Source organism: Equus caballus, chromosome X (genome assembly GCF_041296265.1).
Source record: "Equus caballus isolate H_3958 breed thoroughbred chromosome X, TB-T2T, whole genome shotgun sequence".
NCBI lineage: Eukaryota > Metazoa > Chordata > Mammalia > Perissodactyla > Equidae > Equus > Equus caballus.
In genome coordinates this window covers 78,533,383-78,546,379 of record NC_091715.1, presented here as the reverse complement: position 1 = coordinate 78,546,379, position 12,997 = coordinate 78,533,383, and the positions used below count along the sequence as shown (strand labels likewise).

The window sequence follows — 12,997 nt, the reverse complement described above, 5'->3', positions numbered from 1 at the left end:
TCTACACAAACTTTTTCAGAAAATAGAGGTGGAGGTAACACTTTGGAATGCTTTGAACACTTACTATGTCCCAGACATTGTTCTACAAACTGGAGAATTAAAAAGATGGAAATTTGCTCACCATCTCCCAGAATCTCATAGTATAGTGAGGTGGAGTTAAGGAAATTCTTCTCCTTCTGCTATACCCTTACTTCTGCCTAATTCGTTAAGACAGAGCAAAGCGGATTATTTAGCATTAGACAGTTGAGTGTAAAATTCTTCATCTGTAAAAATCATCAGTGGTGAAACTGGCCTGCTGGCTTCCCTTTGTCTATCATTGGGACACAAAAATTGATAGAATGACTAGAATGACCTAGGAGCGGAATACATAAGTTCACTCAATCCAAAAGACTCAAAACTCTATGACAACTTTGTTCTTCTCTCACCCCCAACCTCACTTCCTCTGTGTTGTTAAGAATAATTTAATATTTAACTAATGTTTCTGTTTGCCTTATTTTCTCACTAATAAACAAAAAAGATGGCAGCTACTCAATTTATTAAACAATTAGTACCATACATTTTACTTTACCATCACCAAATACCCACATGCTCAGAGGGGCTGAATTTAATCAAACTTTCTATTCCATTACTGTGTAGTTCATAAGTGTGTGAAATGAAATAACCATTTTAACTTATTATAGACCTTTACTAGAATAAATAAACACAGTAGTAGTCCCTCATTTATATAGAATTCCTCCAGAAAACTCAGGAAAATAAGTGTCATAGTATCTACAAGGTAAGACCCAAACAATAGTCATGGGTGAGCCTCTCAGGCCTTTCCTAAAAGTCTCTTGTCTTTCACCGCATTAGAAGAAAGAAATTAACAAAAACAACAAAACATAGAAAATTAGAAGAGTGAGAGGGAATTGCTAAAGGCAAGCCCATTGACAGCATGACAAATGACAACTGACAACAAGAGTGAGAGATAAACTATAAAAAGCATGTGCAAGAATCTAAAGTCTTTTAGTGAAGAGACAAACACCTCTACACAATTATTAGAACATGACTTAATAGATTATGCTTATAATGATGACCCATTATAAATTGCCTCATAAAAGATAGTTTAATTACTTTTCATAGTCTGTTTAAAAAGTCAGGAGAGTGCATATTGTCTTCCAGAAATATTTCCATCTTATGAAAAATAAAGCTTTATCACTTGAAGGAATATATACTTTAGCTTTCCAGAATAACTCATTACTCAAAACATCTTAGAAATGGAAGTGTAGTGGTAACAGGATAACCTTCAAATATCTTCTCAACAAATTATGCAGAATAACTAAACGGTATACAATTACACATGAAACATGCATTGGCAAGGTGAAGAAAATTAAAATGCCAAAAGAAAATGCCTAAAAATATTATTACTAATACCTTTCATTTACCTCAAAAATTTTCTAAGCTTTGATTTATTGAAAAGCATAATTATAAAATATTTTTGTTTATAAAATCTCCTGAGAGAGACGGAAAAATGGTTCCATGATTTTTTGAAATTCTCAAACAGTAATATCAGCACCAAACTATTTGTCTTTAGCAAAGAATAAATATAGGTTTAATCTGACATAGAACAAAGTTCTTTAGAGTTTAGCTTGATCTAAATTTAAAAAATACAGCTAGTGCTGGCCTCGTGGCATAGTGGTTAAGTTTGGTTGGCATGCACAGCTTCAGGGACCTGGGTTCATGAGTTTGGATCCTGGGGACAGACCTACACCACTTGTCAACTACACTGTGGTGGCGACTCACATGCAAAATAGAGGACGATTGGCACAGATGTTAGCTCGGGGAGTATCTTCCTCAGTGAAAGAAAAAGAAGAATAAAAAAATACAATGCTAGAGTTCCAGTTCTGAGTAAGGTGGAGTAAGCTCACTAGAGTGTCTCTCTCCTGCTGGTTACAGCTAACATCTCTAGACAAAAATTTAAAAGTAACTATCTGAGGACTCTGAAAAGTAAAGAAAGTGGGTAGATAGGGGAGGGGAGTCAGAATTTGGAGAAGCAGCCACATATGTGTGAGCTTCTGTATTTTTTCCTCCTTTTCTCTTGAGGCTTTGACCCAATGATGGATCCCAGTCATGGAGCTATAAAAAACAGAAAATGAGGGGGCTGGTCCCATGGCCGAATGGTTTAAGTTCATGTGCTCTGCTTTAGCAGCCCCAGGCTTGCCAGTTCGGATCCTGGACACAGACCTATGCACCACTCATTAGGCCATGCTGTGGCAGCATCCCATATAGAAGAGCTAGACTGATTTGCAACTAGGATATACAACTATGTGCTGATCTTTGGGGAGAAGAAAAAAAAAGAAAAGATTGGCAACAGATGTTAGCTCAGGGCCAATCTTCCTAACACACACAAAAATCAGAAAATGAAAATTTTGAAGCTGAGAAATTCAATATCTAAAATTTAAAAAGTCACCATATAGACTCAATAGCAGAATGGTCATCACAGCAGAAATAGTCACCGCATTTTATGGTAAATCAATAGAAATTATTCAGTTTAACCAACAGAGAGAAAAAAGATGAAAAAACAAAAACAGAGCCTCAGGACCTGTGGGATGATATCAAATGGTTGAGTATTCATGTCATTGAAGTCCCAAAAGGATAGGAAAAAGATTGGTGAAGAAAAAATATATATTTGAAGAAATAATAGCCGAAAAATTTCAAATTTGATGAAAGATAAAAATTTACAGATTCAAGAAGGTCAAGTAACTTGAAACAAGTTAAAGTCAAATAAAATCATGCCCAAACACATCATGATCAAACTGCTGAAAACCAAAGACAAAGTGTTGAAAACAGCTAGAGAAAAACAGCATGTATGGGGAATAAGGATTTGAAAATGACCCTGGATTTCTCATGAGAAATCATGAAGACCAAAAGCAGTGGGAAAACATCTTTAAAGTGCTGAAAGAAAAGAATTGTCAGCCCAGAATCCCATAGCCAGTGAAAATATACGTCAATAACGATTATGAAATAAAGACATTCCCAGATAAAAGAAAACTAAGAGAATTTTTCACCAGCATACGTGCTCTACAAAGTGTTAAAGGAAGTGCTTCAAGCAGAATGGAAATGATACTAGAGGAAAATTTGGAACTTCAGGAATGACGAAAAAGCAAAATAAATGGTATATATCTGGGTAAATGTGAAATACCATTTTTCCTCATCTTAAGTTTCTTAAAATATATATGACTGTTGAAAGTAAGAATGATAACATTGTCTGGTAGGATTTTCAATGTATATAGATTTTCTACATATGAAAACTTTAACATAAAGGGGAGAGGGTAAAGGGACCATATGGTTGTAATTGAGGTTATAAAATAATAACTATGTAGAAAGGAAAAATTAGATATATTTATTGTAATCCCTAAAGCAACTACTTCAAAAATATGTAAAGAAATGTAGTCCAAAAGCCAGTGAATTAAAACATTCCAAGAAATATTCAAATAATCTAAAAGAAGTTGGAGAAAGGGGAACAGAAGAAGAAAAAGTCAGAACAACATACAGAAAACAACTAAAATGGTATGCCTAAATGCAACTGTATCTGTAATTACATTAAATGTAAGTGATCTAAACACACTAATTAAAGGACATATTGTCATATTGAATTTTTTAAACCCAACTATATCCTGTTCATGAGAAATTCACTTTATAAAGACTTAAATTAAAAGTAAAATAATAAAAAATTATATACTATGACAGAGTATTCAAAACAAAGCTGAAGTATATATATTAGTATCAGAAAAATTAGAATGTAGAACAAGGAATAGCATGAGAAACAAAGAAGGATATTCCATAATGAATAAAGGACAATTCATCAAAAAGATGTAACACTTCTAAGTGTGTATGTGCCTAACAACAGATCTTCAAAAATACGTAAAGCAAAACTCAGGGGCCAGCCTCATAGCCTAGTGGTTAAATTCCACGCACTCCACTTTGCTGGCCCTGGCTCAGTTCCCAGGCACAGACCTACACCAGTCAGTGGTGACCCACATACTCAAAATAGAGGAAGATTGGCACAGATGTTAGCTCAGGGTGAATATTCCTCAGCAAAAAAAAAAAAAAAGAAAACATATAATTAAAAAATAGAAATAGACAAGTGCACAATTATGCTTGGAGATTCATTATTCCTCTTTCAGTAATTGATAGAACAAGTAGTCAGAAAATCAGAAGGATGTAGAAGATCTGAACAATACTATCAACCAACATAACCAATTGAAGTTTTTAGAACTGTCCACCCAACAACAGCAGAAGACACATTCCTTTCAAGTGTGCATGGAACATTCTTTAAGAGAAACCATATTATGGCTGGACTATAAAACAAACTTTAAAAAATTTAAAACAATTGAAGTCATGCAAAGTGTGTTCTCTAATCATAACCAAACTAAAAAGTTAATAACAAAGATATCTGGAAATTCTTAAATATTTTAAATTAAACAATAAAAAATGGAAAATAGGAAATATTTTTAACTGAATGACAGTTAAAATACACCCAATGTCACTGTAGTTTTTATTTGCATTTCTCATATAATTAATGATGTTGAGCATCTTTTCATATACCTCTTGATCATTTGTATGTCTTATTCAGAGAAATGTCTGTTCAAGCCCTTTGCCATTTTTTTTCCTGAGGAAGATTAGCCCTGAGCTAACACCTGTGCCAATCTTCCTATATTTTAAATGTGGGTCGCTGCATCAGCATGAATGACAAGTGTTGTAGGTTTGCCCTGGGGATCCGAACCATGAAACCAGGCCTCCAAGCAGAGAACACCAAACGTAACCACTACGCCATGGGGCTGGCCCCGCCCATTTTTTAATTGAGTAATTAGATTTTTTTGCTATTGACTTGTAGGAGTTCCTTATATATTTTGGAAATTATTAACCCCTTATCAGATATATAGTTTTAAATATTTTCCCCCATTAGTTTGCTTTTTCATTTTGTTGATGATTTCCTTTCCTGTGCAGAAGATTTTTAGTTTGATGTAGTCCCACTTTAGTTTTGCTTTTATTGCCTATACTTTTGGTGACATATCTGAGAAATCATTGCTAAGACCAATGTCCAGAAGATTTTTCCCTACGTTGTCTTCTAGGAGTTTTGCAGTTTCAATCTTATGTTTAAGTCTTTAATCTATTTTGAGTTAATTTTTGTGTATGGTGTTTACACCTGTTCGAATGACTATTATTAAAAAACCAAAAGATAACAGATGTTGGCAAGGTTGCAGAGAAATTGGAAACCCTGTGGTCTCAGGAGAATACATATTATATGATTCCATTTATATGATGTTCAATAAAAGTCAAAATTAATGGAAGAGATTAGCAGTTGCCAGGGGCTGGCCTGGCTGGAGGGATGGATTACAAAGAAGTAGCACAAGGAAAAATTTTTTGGAGTGATGGAACTGTTCTGTATCTTGATTGTGGCAACTGTTTTATGACCATATATGTTTGTCTTAACTCATAAAACTGTGCACCAAAAAGAGTGAACTTTACTGTACGTAAACTTAAAAGTGTATAATAATGAAAAAAAAGGAGACTGTTAATAGAGACATGTTGGCCCAGATACAGATATTCAAGGTGTTATATTAACCTAGGCTCAATTCTTTGTAAACAAACAATGACAACAAAAACATCAATGGCTTACCCCAAAATTAAATTTTTGATGTTGGAAAGGGTGTGTTATATTTGGATTGGTGATGATTTTATGGACTCATCCCATTTTTAAAATCAAGTTTTTCAAGAATGAATACTTATGAGTAAAGTTTTTTGGTACTTTTGAAGTGATTTAACCAGTTAAGACATTATTTGGTCATTATTAGAGCTGGTTTTAAGTATTACGTTAGATATATAAGAACAATGTATATAGGAATTTATGTGAAATATTCCCTTGTGAAAATATAACCTTAACTATCTGAAACTTCTAAGGAGGCAGTCATTCCTAGAAGGTGTATTTTTCAAGTACTTCCGAAGCAATAAATCTAAAATATTTTACTCATTGCTTTGCTCGTTTGAATAGAACATACTGAGCATAATTTAATCTTCTCTCAATGGCTCTGTGCCCTCATTAAAACATGGAATTCTAAAGTTTAGAGCAACCTGAGAAATCTCATACCAGAATATGATAGATAGACTGAAGGGCCTAGTTATACTTAAAACTATAATTATATTACACCTGTAACATGCTTTACAACTTAAGAACAATGAGTTCACATATCCTAAATTATTTGTAGCAATTCAGACTGGTAGGTAATCAAGTTATATAATCCAGCATTTTACAGACTAGGAAATGGATGCTCATAAAAATTAAGTGATTTACCCAATAGTCCACAGTGGAGCTGAGGATAGGACACAGGTTATCTTATTCCTATGGGCTGGCGTGTGCTTAGTGGGTGGTACAATGCAAAGAGTATTAGACTAGGAAATCTTAAGGGAAAAGCTAAATGACTCGTTATTTCAGTATTTAATCCCCTGACTCAATTACCCTCCCTACTGCAACACAACAGATCTCAATTTCCATGAAACTGTCATTTTATCTTACACGTAAATAAGAACCCAACTTTTAAAATGAAGGTTTTTTACAATTCTTCCTGATTTTTGTACAAACTATTAAGAGCTTTGGCTTTGCAGCCATTCAATATCTTGCCACTTAATAGACCAAGATAACTAAAGTGAGTGTAGATAATGACAAGATATCTAGCTTACAAAAGTTTATCTAGTTGTTGTAGTAAAGAATGAACTTTCTACCATTTGAAGGAAAAATAGTAGATCACTTGAGCAAAGTGGCCTTCCTGCTATTACTGGTGAATTTAAGGAAAAAACCAAAAAGGTCACAGCATTGTCTACTGTCAGAGTTGTTGACACTAGAAATCTGTTTGGTACTTGTCACCTATATTTGGCTATTGGTATCAGTGGGGAAGGACCTGCTCTGCTTTTTAAGGTTCCTATCATACTTGGGTAAGTGTAACAGTTATAGCCAGCCATGAGGAAAACATTCCTATATTATTAGGGCAGGTATCATCACACTTGGGGATCATCCATATCTGGCACTCTGTGCTTTTTGTGGTAACTACAGCCCTGCAGCAAAGGATCAGAGCCGTTAGCCTGATTATGCATTGGTGAATTGACGTTTTCCACTCTCCTCAGAATTCATTCCAAAGTATCTTGCTTCTAAATCCACACCAGATGAGGTATTTCAGGTATTTGAGCTTCATCTTCTGACTCCTCTCTTAACTGTAGCTGAACCATTTAGAAAAAGGAACCTGCTCTGAAATCTGGCGGCCATGATAGTAAATATTGATTCGATGCATACTGTCCCTACCCACTGACCCAAATGTCTTTGAAAATTTGGTCAGGTTGCAGATAAGAGGTTTTTCTTTCCACGTTGGTGTATTTGAATGAGATTCCCCTTCAGAAAGCTAGTGAAGTTATTTGTTTCTGAATGTTCCGGGGAGAAACTCTACTCTCATTTTTTCTCTGCCCTCTTGAAACCACATCTGATTTTCTCTAATCAGATTTCTTAAAATTAGATAGATATTTGTGTAGGCATGAAAGAAAGTCAAGTTGTACAAATTGCAATGTTTGGCTATATGGCTGTTTTTGATTTCTTTATGAGACTGCTTTATGGTTCAAAATATTCAGAGAAAGGAAAATTATTTTTTATTTCCATGTCACTGTACTTGTTTATTTCCATACCCAGTATACTAGAATGATTTCTGTTTGGTTTGGTTTTATAGCGTTTATGTTGTTGCTGTTTTCCCAATTTTGAAGAGACACTTTACTTGGGAAGGATTTTCTTTCTGTCTGTCAAGTTTTAGGAGTAACAATTTCGGTGTCACAGCTTTCTACAAGAACCTGAAATTGACTTAATCTAATTACAAGAGTTCTTCTTTATAAAATGCACTACTAGAATTCATCTTTTTAAAAAGAGTTTGACCTACCTTTTATTTGTGAGATTCACAGAGTTGTTTTCTCTTAATATTAAACATCTTGCCTATTTGCAGGAAGGATAAAATGTTTATTTAATTTCTCTTGTCTGATTATGATAGTGTCAATTTAATTAAAAGGTACATAGTTTTTACATGGTTTATTTTTAGTAAAATATACATGATTTTGAATTTTGATTTATATACTATAGCTATTAAAATAATTATTACGGTTAGTATTGCCTAAAGCAAAGAAATTTTCACAGTCACTAAGCCTTCTTGTTTATTTTCAAGCTTTAAAGAGAGGTTTGTTTTAGTATGTAAAAAGAACCCCTTTATCCCAGAAAGAGGAAAAATAAAAGCACCCTTTTGTTCCACAGCACAGCTTTTTGCTGTAAGACATATGCCAGATGTCTTCCTTGACAAAGAACAGTGAGTGTCCCTGTTGATAATTGACCACGTATGGCTACCACCATCTCTGCCTTTATTAGCCATAAATATTTATTTCAGTGAAAGAATCTTTTTTTTCCCCATGCACTGACACTAGCCAGATAAGGGCTTTCCTCTTTTTTTGTCTTTAAAGTTGGTACTTTTTTCTGAACAAATTCAATAGGTGTTCGCAATATGTATAATTTTCAGTGAGAACCTGTCTCCCTTTAGCACACAAATTATTGCCCGTTACCAAGATTAATTCACTTAAAGAAATCTTGCAGCTTGGAAGCACTGAAATTGTGTCAAAAAACAAAAGTGTGCAGATTCTACACATACACAATTTTTATTCCAATTTTCAGAATATCTTCTTTTATTTTTAGATGAATCTACGTTCTGTATTTACTGTAGAACAACAAAGGATTTTACAGCGTTATTATGAAAATGGAATGACAAATCAAAGTAAAAATTGCTTTCAGCTCATATTACAGTGTGCACAGGAGACTAAGCTGGACTTCAGTGTAGTCAGGGTAAGTATTGAGGTCTTACACTCTCGAATTTATAGCTGTTTATTACAACTGATAATTGCTTAATATGAGAAAAACTATCAGGGTATGAAGTCACTAACTTTGTAAACAGCTTCATTTCCCTGGTATAAAAATATATATTTTTTAAAAATAGAGCTTATCATTTAGTATGTATTTGTTTGTATAAATACCTTGGAAACACTAAAGCTTTTACATTGTAAACATATCTTTAAAACATCCCAGTCCTTTGAACTAATGAGTTCTTTTAAGATTAGTTGTTGATCTCATGCTTTCTTTAAACCTAGACTATATCTAGATATAACTCTCCAAAATGATTTCAGGAAAACATGCATTTACAGAGGGATTGTTGTGTACCCAGCATATTTTCTTGTTGTATTTGAATTTTTTCATCAGGCATTTATGACTTTAGTATTTTTGTCTTTTTAAGAAAACCTAGCGTTTTTTTAATGAATACTTCCTCCTCCTTCTAAGTGAAGTTCGTACATTTTAATGGGTTAGTGAGTAAGGGACAAGAAATCCCAAGGGAGGAAATTTTCCTTTATTACAACCATAGTCATTCAGCTGTAAAAATCAGAGCTGCTATATGTTTGTGACAGGCAATGAGAAGATAATAGAGAGGAGGCAAGAGATAAATCTAACAGAACTAGTCACAGGTTTTATTGAGTGCGTAGAACCTTTCATGTTTGTCTGAACATGCTGCAAATCCTCCTGGCATGAAACCTTAGAGATTCAAAGATTAGCAACTTTCTCATCCTTGTCATTCATTAAGCTAATTTGGAAAAGAGAAAGGACGTCTGTTTTTAACTTTATTCTTCTGTTGGAGGAACTTTCAAAGACCCTAAAGATAAAAATCTCTTGATAAGCAGAACTCTTAGGAAAATCTATTTTTTAAAGACTAAAAGATATATTCACCTTCACAAAGGGAATTATGCCACCAATTCTAGGGGGGAAATATCTAGGATATCTGTTTCTTATTTGCTGATCCATCATATTCAGATTTGTGTAAGAACTAGAAATATCTCCTATTGGTAGCTCTAAATTCCCTATTTGAAATACCTTTAGTAAACCTCAGAGAAAAATGTTTAATTGCCTTAGAAAAAATAATATAAACATGTGCTGTTTCAAGTTGATGAGATTTAATTCTGTAAGTATAAATTGGTTTTGGTTTTTCCTGCAATAATTTTTCCCCCTATATTTTACGATTACTTTAAAGTGAAAAGCCTTCTCAGGCAGCTGCTTTGTGGACTGTGACCTTTTATATTTCCAACTTGTAATTACAATCTTCCCTTAATAACTTACTTGCTTGTACTTGAATATTGAGAGTGCTGAAATACAAGGGTTTGTATTTATGCTCCACATGGTGTGAAATCTAAAACAATGAGAATGAAAGAAATAAATGTCTAGAATGCAAGCTTACAAGTAAAATGTTATGTAAGGTATAAAGACTTGTGTAAAACAGATTCATTCTCTCTGTTCTAGGAGAGTGTAAATTGTACAGAAATTCAGTCTTCCTAATCTAAATTCCAACACAATTTTAGTGGTTTTTCCAGTCAGAGGAGAAGGGACCTGTTTATAGACTCATTAGTCCACAACCTCCCCAGACCCCAATATTTGTTAGGTCTATATGTTCTACTTGAAAGAGACTTTTTCTTTGTTATTTTTAATATAGCATTTTTTTGGTGTTTTTCCTCAAAAGAACTTAAATTCCACTGTGCTAAGAACTTGATCCCAATGTGAAAAGAAGTTAAAATGTAAAAATATCCATGCAAAAATAAATATAGTGGGGTAAAGGAATAGAAAAACAAAGAAGGAGGTATAGAAAAAGGAAAAGAGATTTGGAGACAGTGAATTTCTAAGGGAGAACTGAAAGAATTTTATGCACATTGATGGATTGGTGACCCAAATGTCTTTCTTTTCTTTTTTTTATGTAGTATCGCTTTGTTTCTAAACCCCAAATTTTCGTCATATCAATTTTGTTTGACCCATTTTTTTTCTCTCTTACCAATGAGGCATTTGGAATAAGAATCATTTATATCCTATAAGCATTGGTAAATTTTAGATCCTGTAACTGAATGACTTTTAGTAAAATTTAATTCAGTTATCGGGAACCCTCAGGCAATCAATTTTCTTTATTTTCAACGTTATAAATGGAAAATATTTCTTAAATGTGTACTTTCCTACTTTACTTCATTAGAGAATATTGAAAATAATTGAACCCTTACTTTTTAACTGAGAGTTTCATGATGGAAATCAGTTTTTGTACTGTGCATACAATAAAATAATAATTCTGAGGCCGGCCTGGTGGCCAGCGGTTAAGTGCACACGTTCCGCTCTGGTGGCCTGGGGTTCGCCGGTTCGGATCCCAGGTGTGGACATGGCACCACTTGGCAAGCCATGCTGTGGCAGGCATTCCACATATAAAGTAGAGGAAGATGGGCACGATGTTAGCTCAGGGCCAGTCTTCCTCAGCAAAAGGAGGAGGATTGGCGGCGGATGTTAACTCAGGGCTAATCTTCCTCAAAAAACAAAAATAATAATGCTTACGACATGGTAAGCTGTATGAGGTGATTTTCTCCTTTACAAAAAACCCCAGACTATTTAATGATCTCTCACATCGAATCTCTTTTTCCTTTCTTCTTTTGAGTGAGCAATATTTAGTGAACATTCTTAGTTTTGGTGCCATCAAGGTGCCTCCAACAGCAATCTCTAGCACCAATGGCCCTCCTGTTTTGTTATTTCTAATTTTTTATAGATTAGATACCAGATTTGGTAAAATTATGTATAAAATAAGAGAAAGTGTGTTTTAAGGCCAAGGGTTGTACTTTTAGTAAAGTACATGGATCTTGTGACATCTATCTTGGCTGTGTTCTGAACAAGTAAGGTTGTTAGATTGCTGAGTTTCATATGCACGTGATATTCTACTGTGTTTTACTGTTTGATGGGTACATAATACAATTATCTAGTCAACTATATAAGCAGCTATATGTATATATATATATATATTTATATGTATATGTATATACGAACTATAAAACTATAGAAGTAAACCATAAATTTTCAGTGCACTAAGATCACCCTTAGACTTTCTGTGGTAAGGTAGGTATTGTGATGAGAACACGGTAGGTGGTTTGTTTTCTTAGAAATATTGCCCAGAGCTGCCCTCCAGATGTAGTAGTTCTTGAGTTCAAATTTTACCAATTCACCATGCTTTCCCATTGAAAGCTTTTAAATGTAATGCTTATATATTTTTGTAAAAATTATGAACAAATGCATCATGCTTCCTATGCATATCTTTCATACTTAAAAGCCATAACACAGTAACTTATTTTGAATATTTGTAAAATTTACCTTTTTGAACCATACATTGAAATTATATTTATCCAAAAACATTTTAAATATTTCTCTTGAGCATATACTATAAAACCTTTTAGTTTTTCTCCCCTGCTTCCTTCTCCTGTGCCAGTTTTATTCATTTGTCCCTCTCCTTGAAATTCTCATCTCTGCTACTTAGTAAAACTAAATCACAGTGAGTTTAAAATTCCCACGGCCTCATGTGAAGCAAAATGGAGCATCTCAGTTTATGGAACATTTCCTTTTTTTTTTTTTTGAGGAAGCCTGGCCCTGAGCTAACATTGGTGCCCATCTTCCTCTACTTTATACGTGGGATGCCTACCGCAGCATGGCGTGCCAAGCAGTGCCATGTCTGCACCCAGGATCCAAACCGGTGAACCCTGGGCCGCCAGGAAGCAGAACGTGCAAACTTAACTGCTGCACCACCGGGCCGGCCCCAGAACATTTGTTTATTTGAGAAATGCTAATTATAAAATTAAAATGGCAAACAGAGATGACCATTTCAGGAGTTTCTAACCATAGTGGAAGGAGAATGTACTTTGAGGGCCAGTAAAATTGATTTTTAAATTTTTTTGTGAGGAAGAATGGCCCTTAGCTAACATCTGTTGCCGGTCTTCCTTGAGGAAGACTGTGTTGAGCTAACATCTGTGCCAATCTTCCTCTACTTTATGTGGGATGCCACCACAGCGGTTTGTTGAGCGGTGCTAGGTCCACACCCAGAATTTGAACCTG

General features: G+C 34.4%; 1 protein-coding gene across 3 annotated transcripts in view; it reads left to right on the top strand.

Moving 5' to 3' along the window:
- Positions 1–12,997, top strand: part of HDX (highly divergent homeobox) — a 194,756-nt gene that overhangs the window by 66,961 nt on the left and 114,798 nt on the right. For 2 of the 3 annotated variants that reach the window (XM_023633281.2, XM_014729019.3), the window contains one exon: positions 8,750–8,896. The exons of the other annotated variant lie outside the window; for it this stretch is intronic. In XM_023633281.2, coding sequence (XP_023489049.1) covers positions 8,750–8,896 — 147 coding nt within the window. The remainder of the gene's footprint in view (positions 1–8,749; positions 8,897–12,997) is intronic. 3 annotated transcript variants of the gene reach the window in all.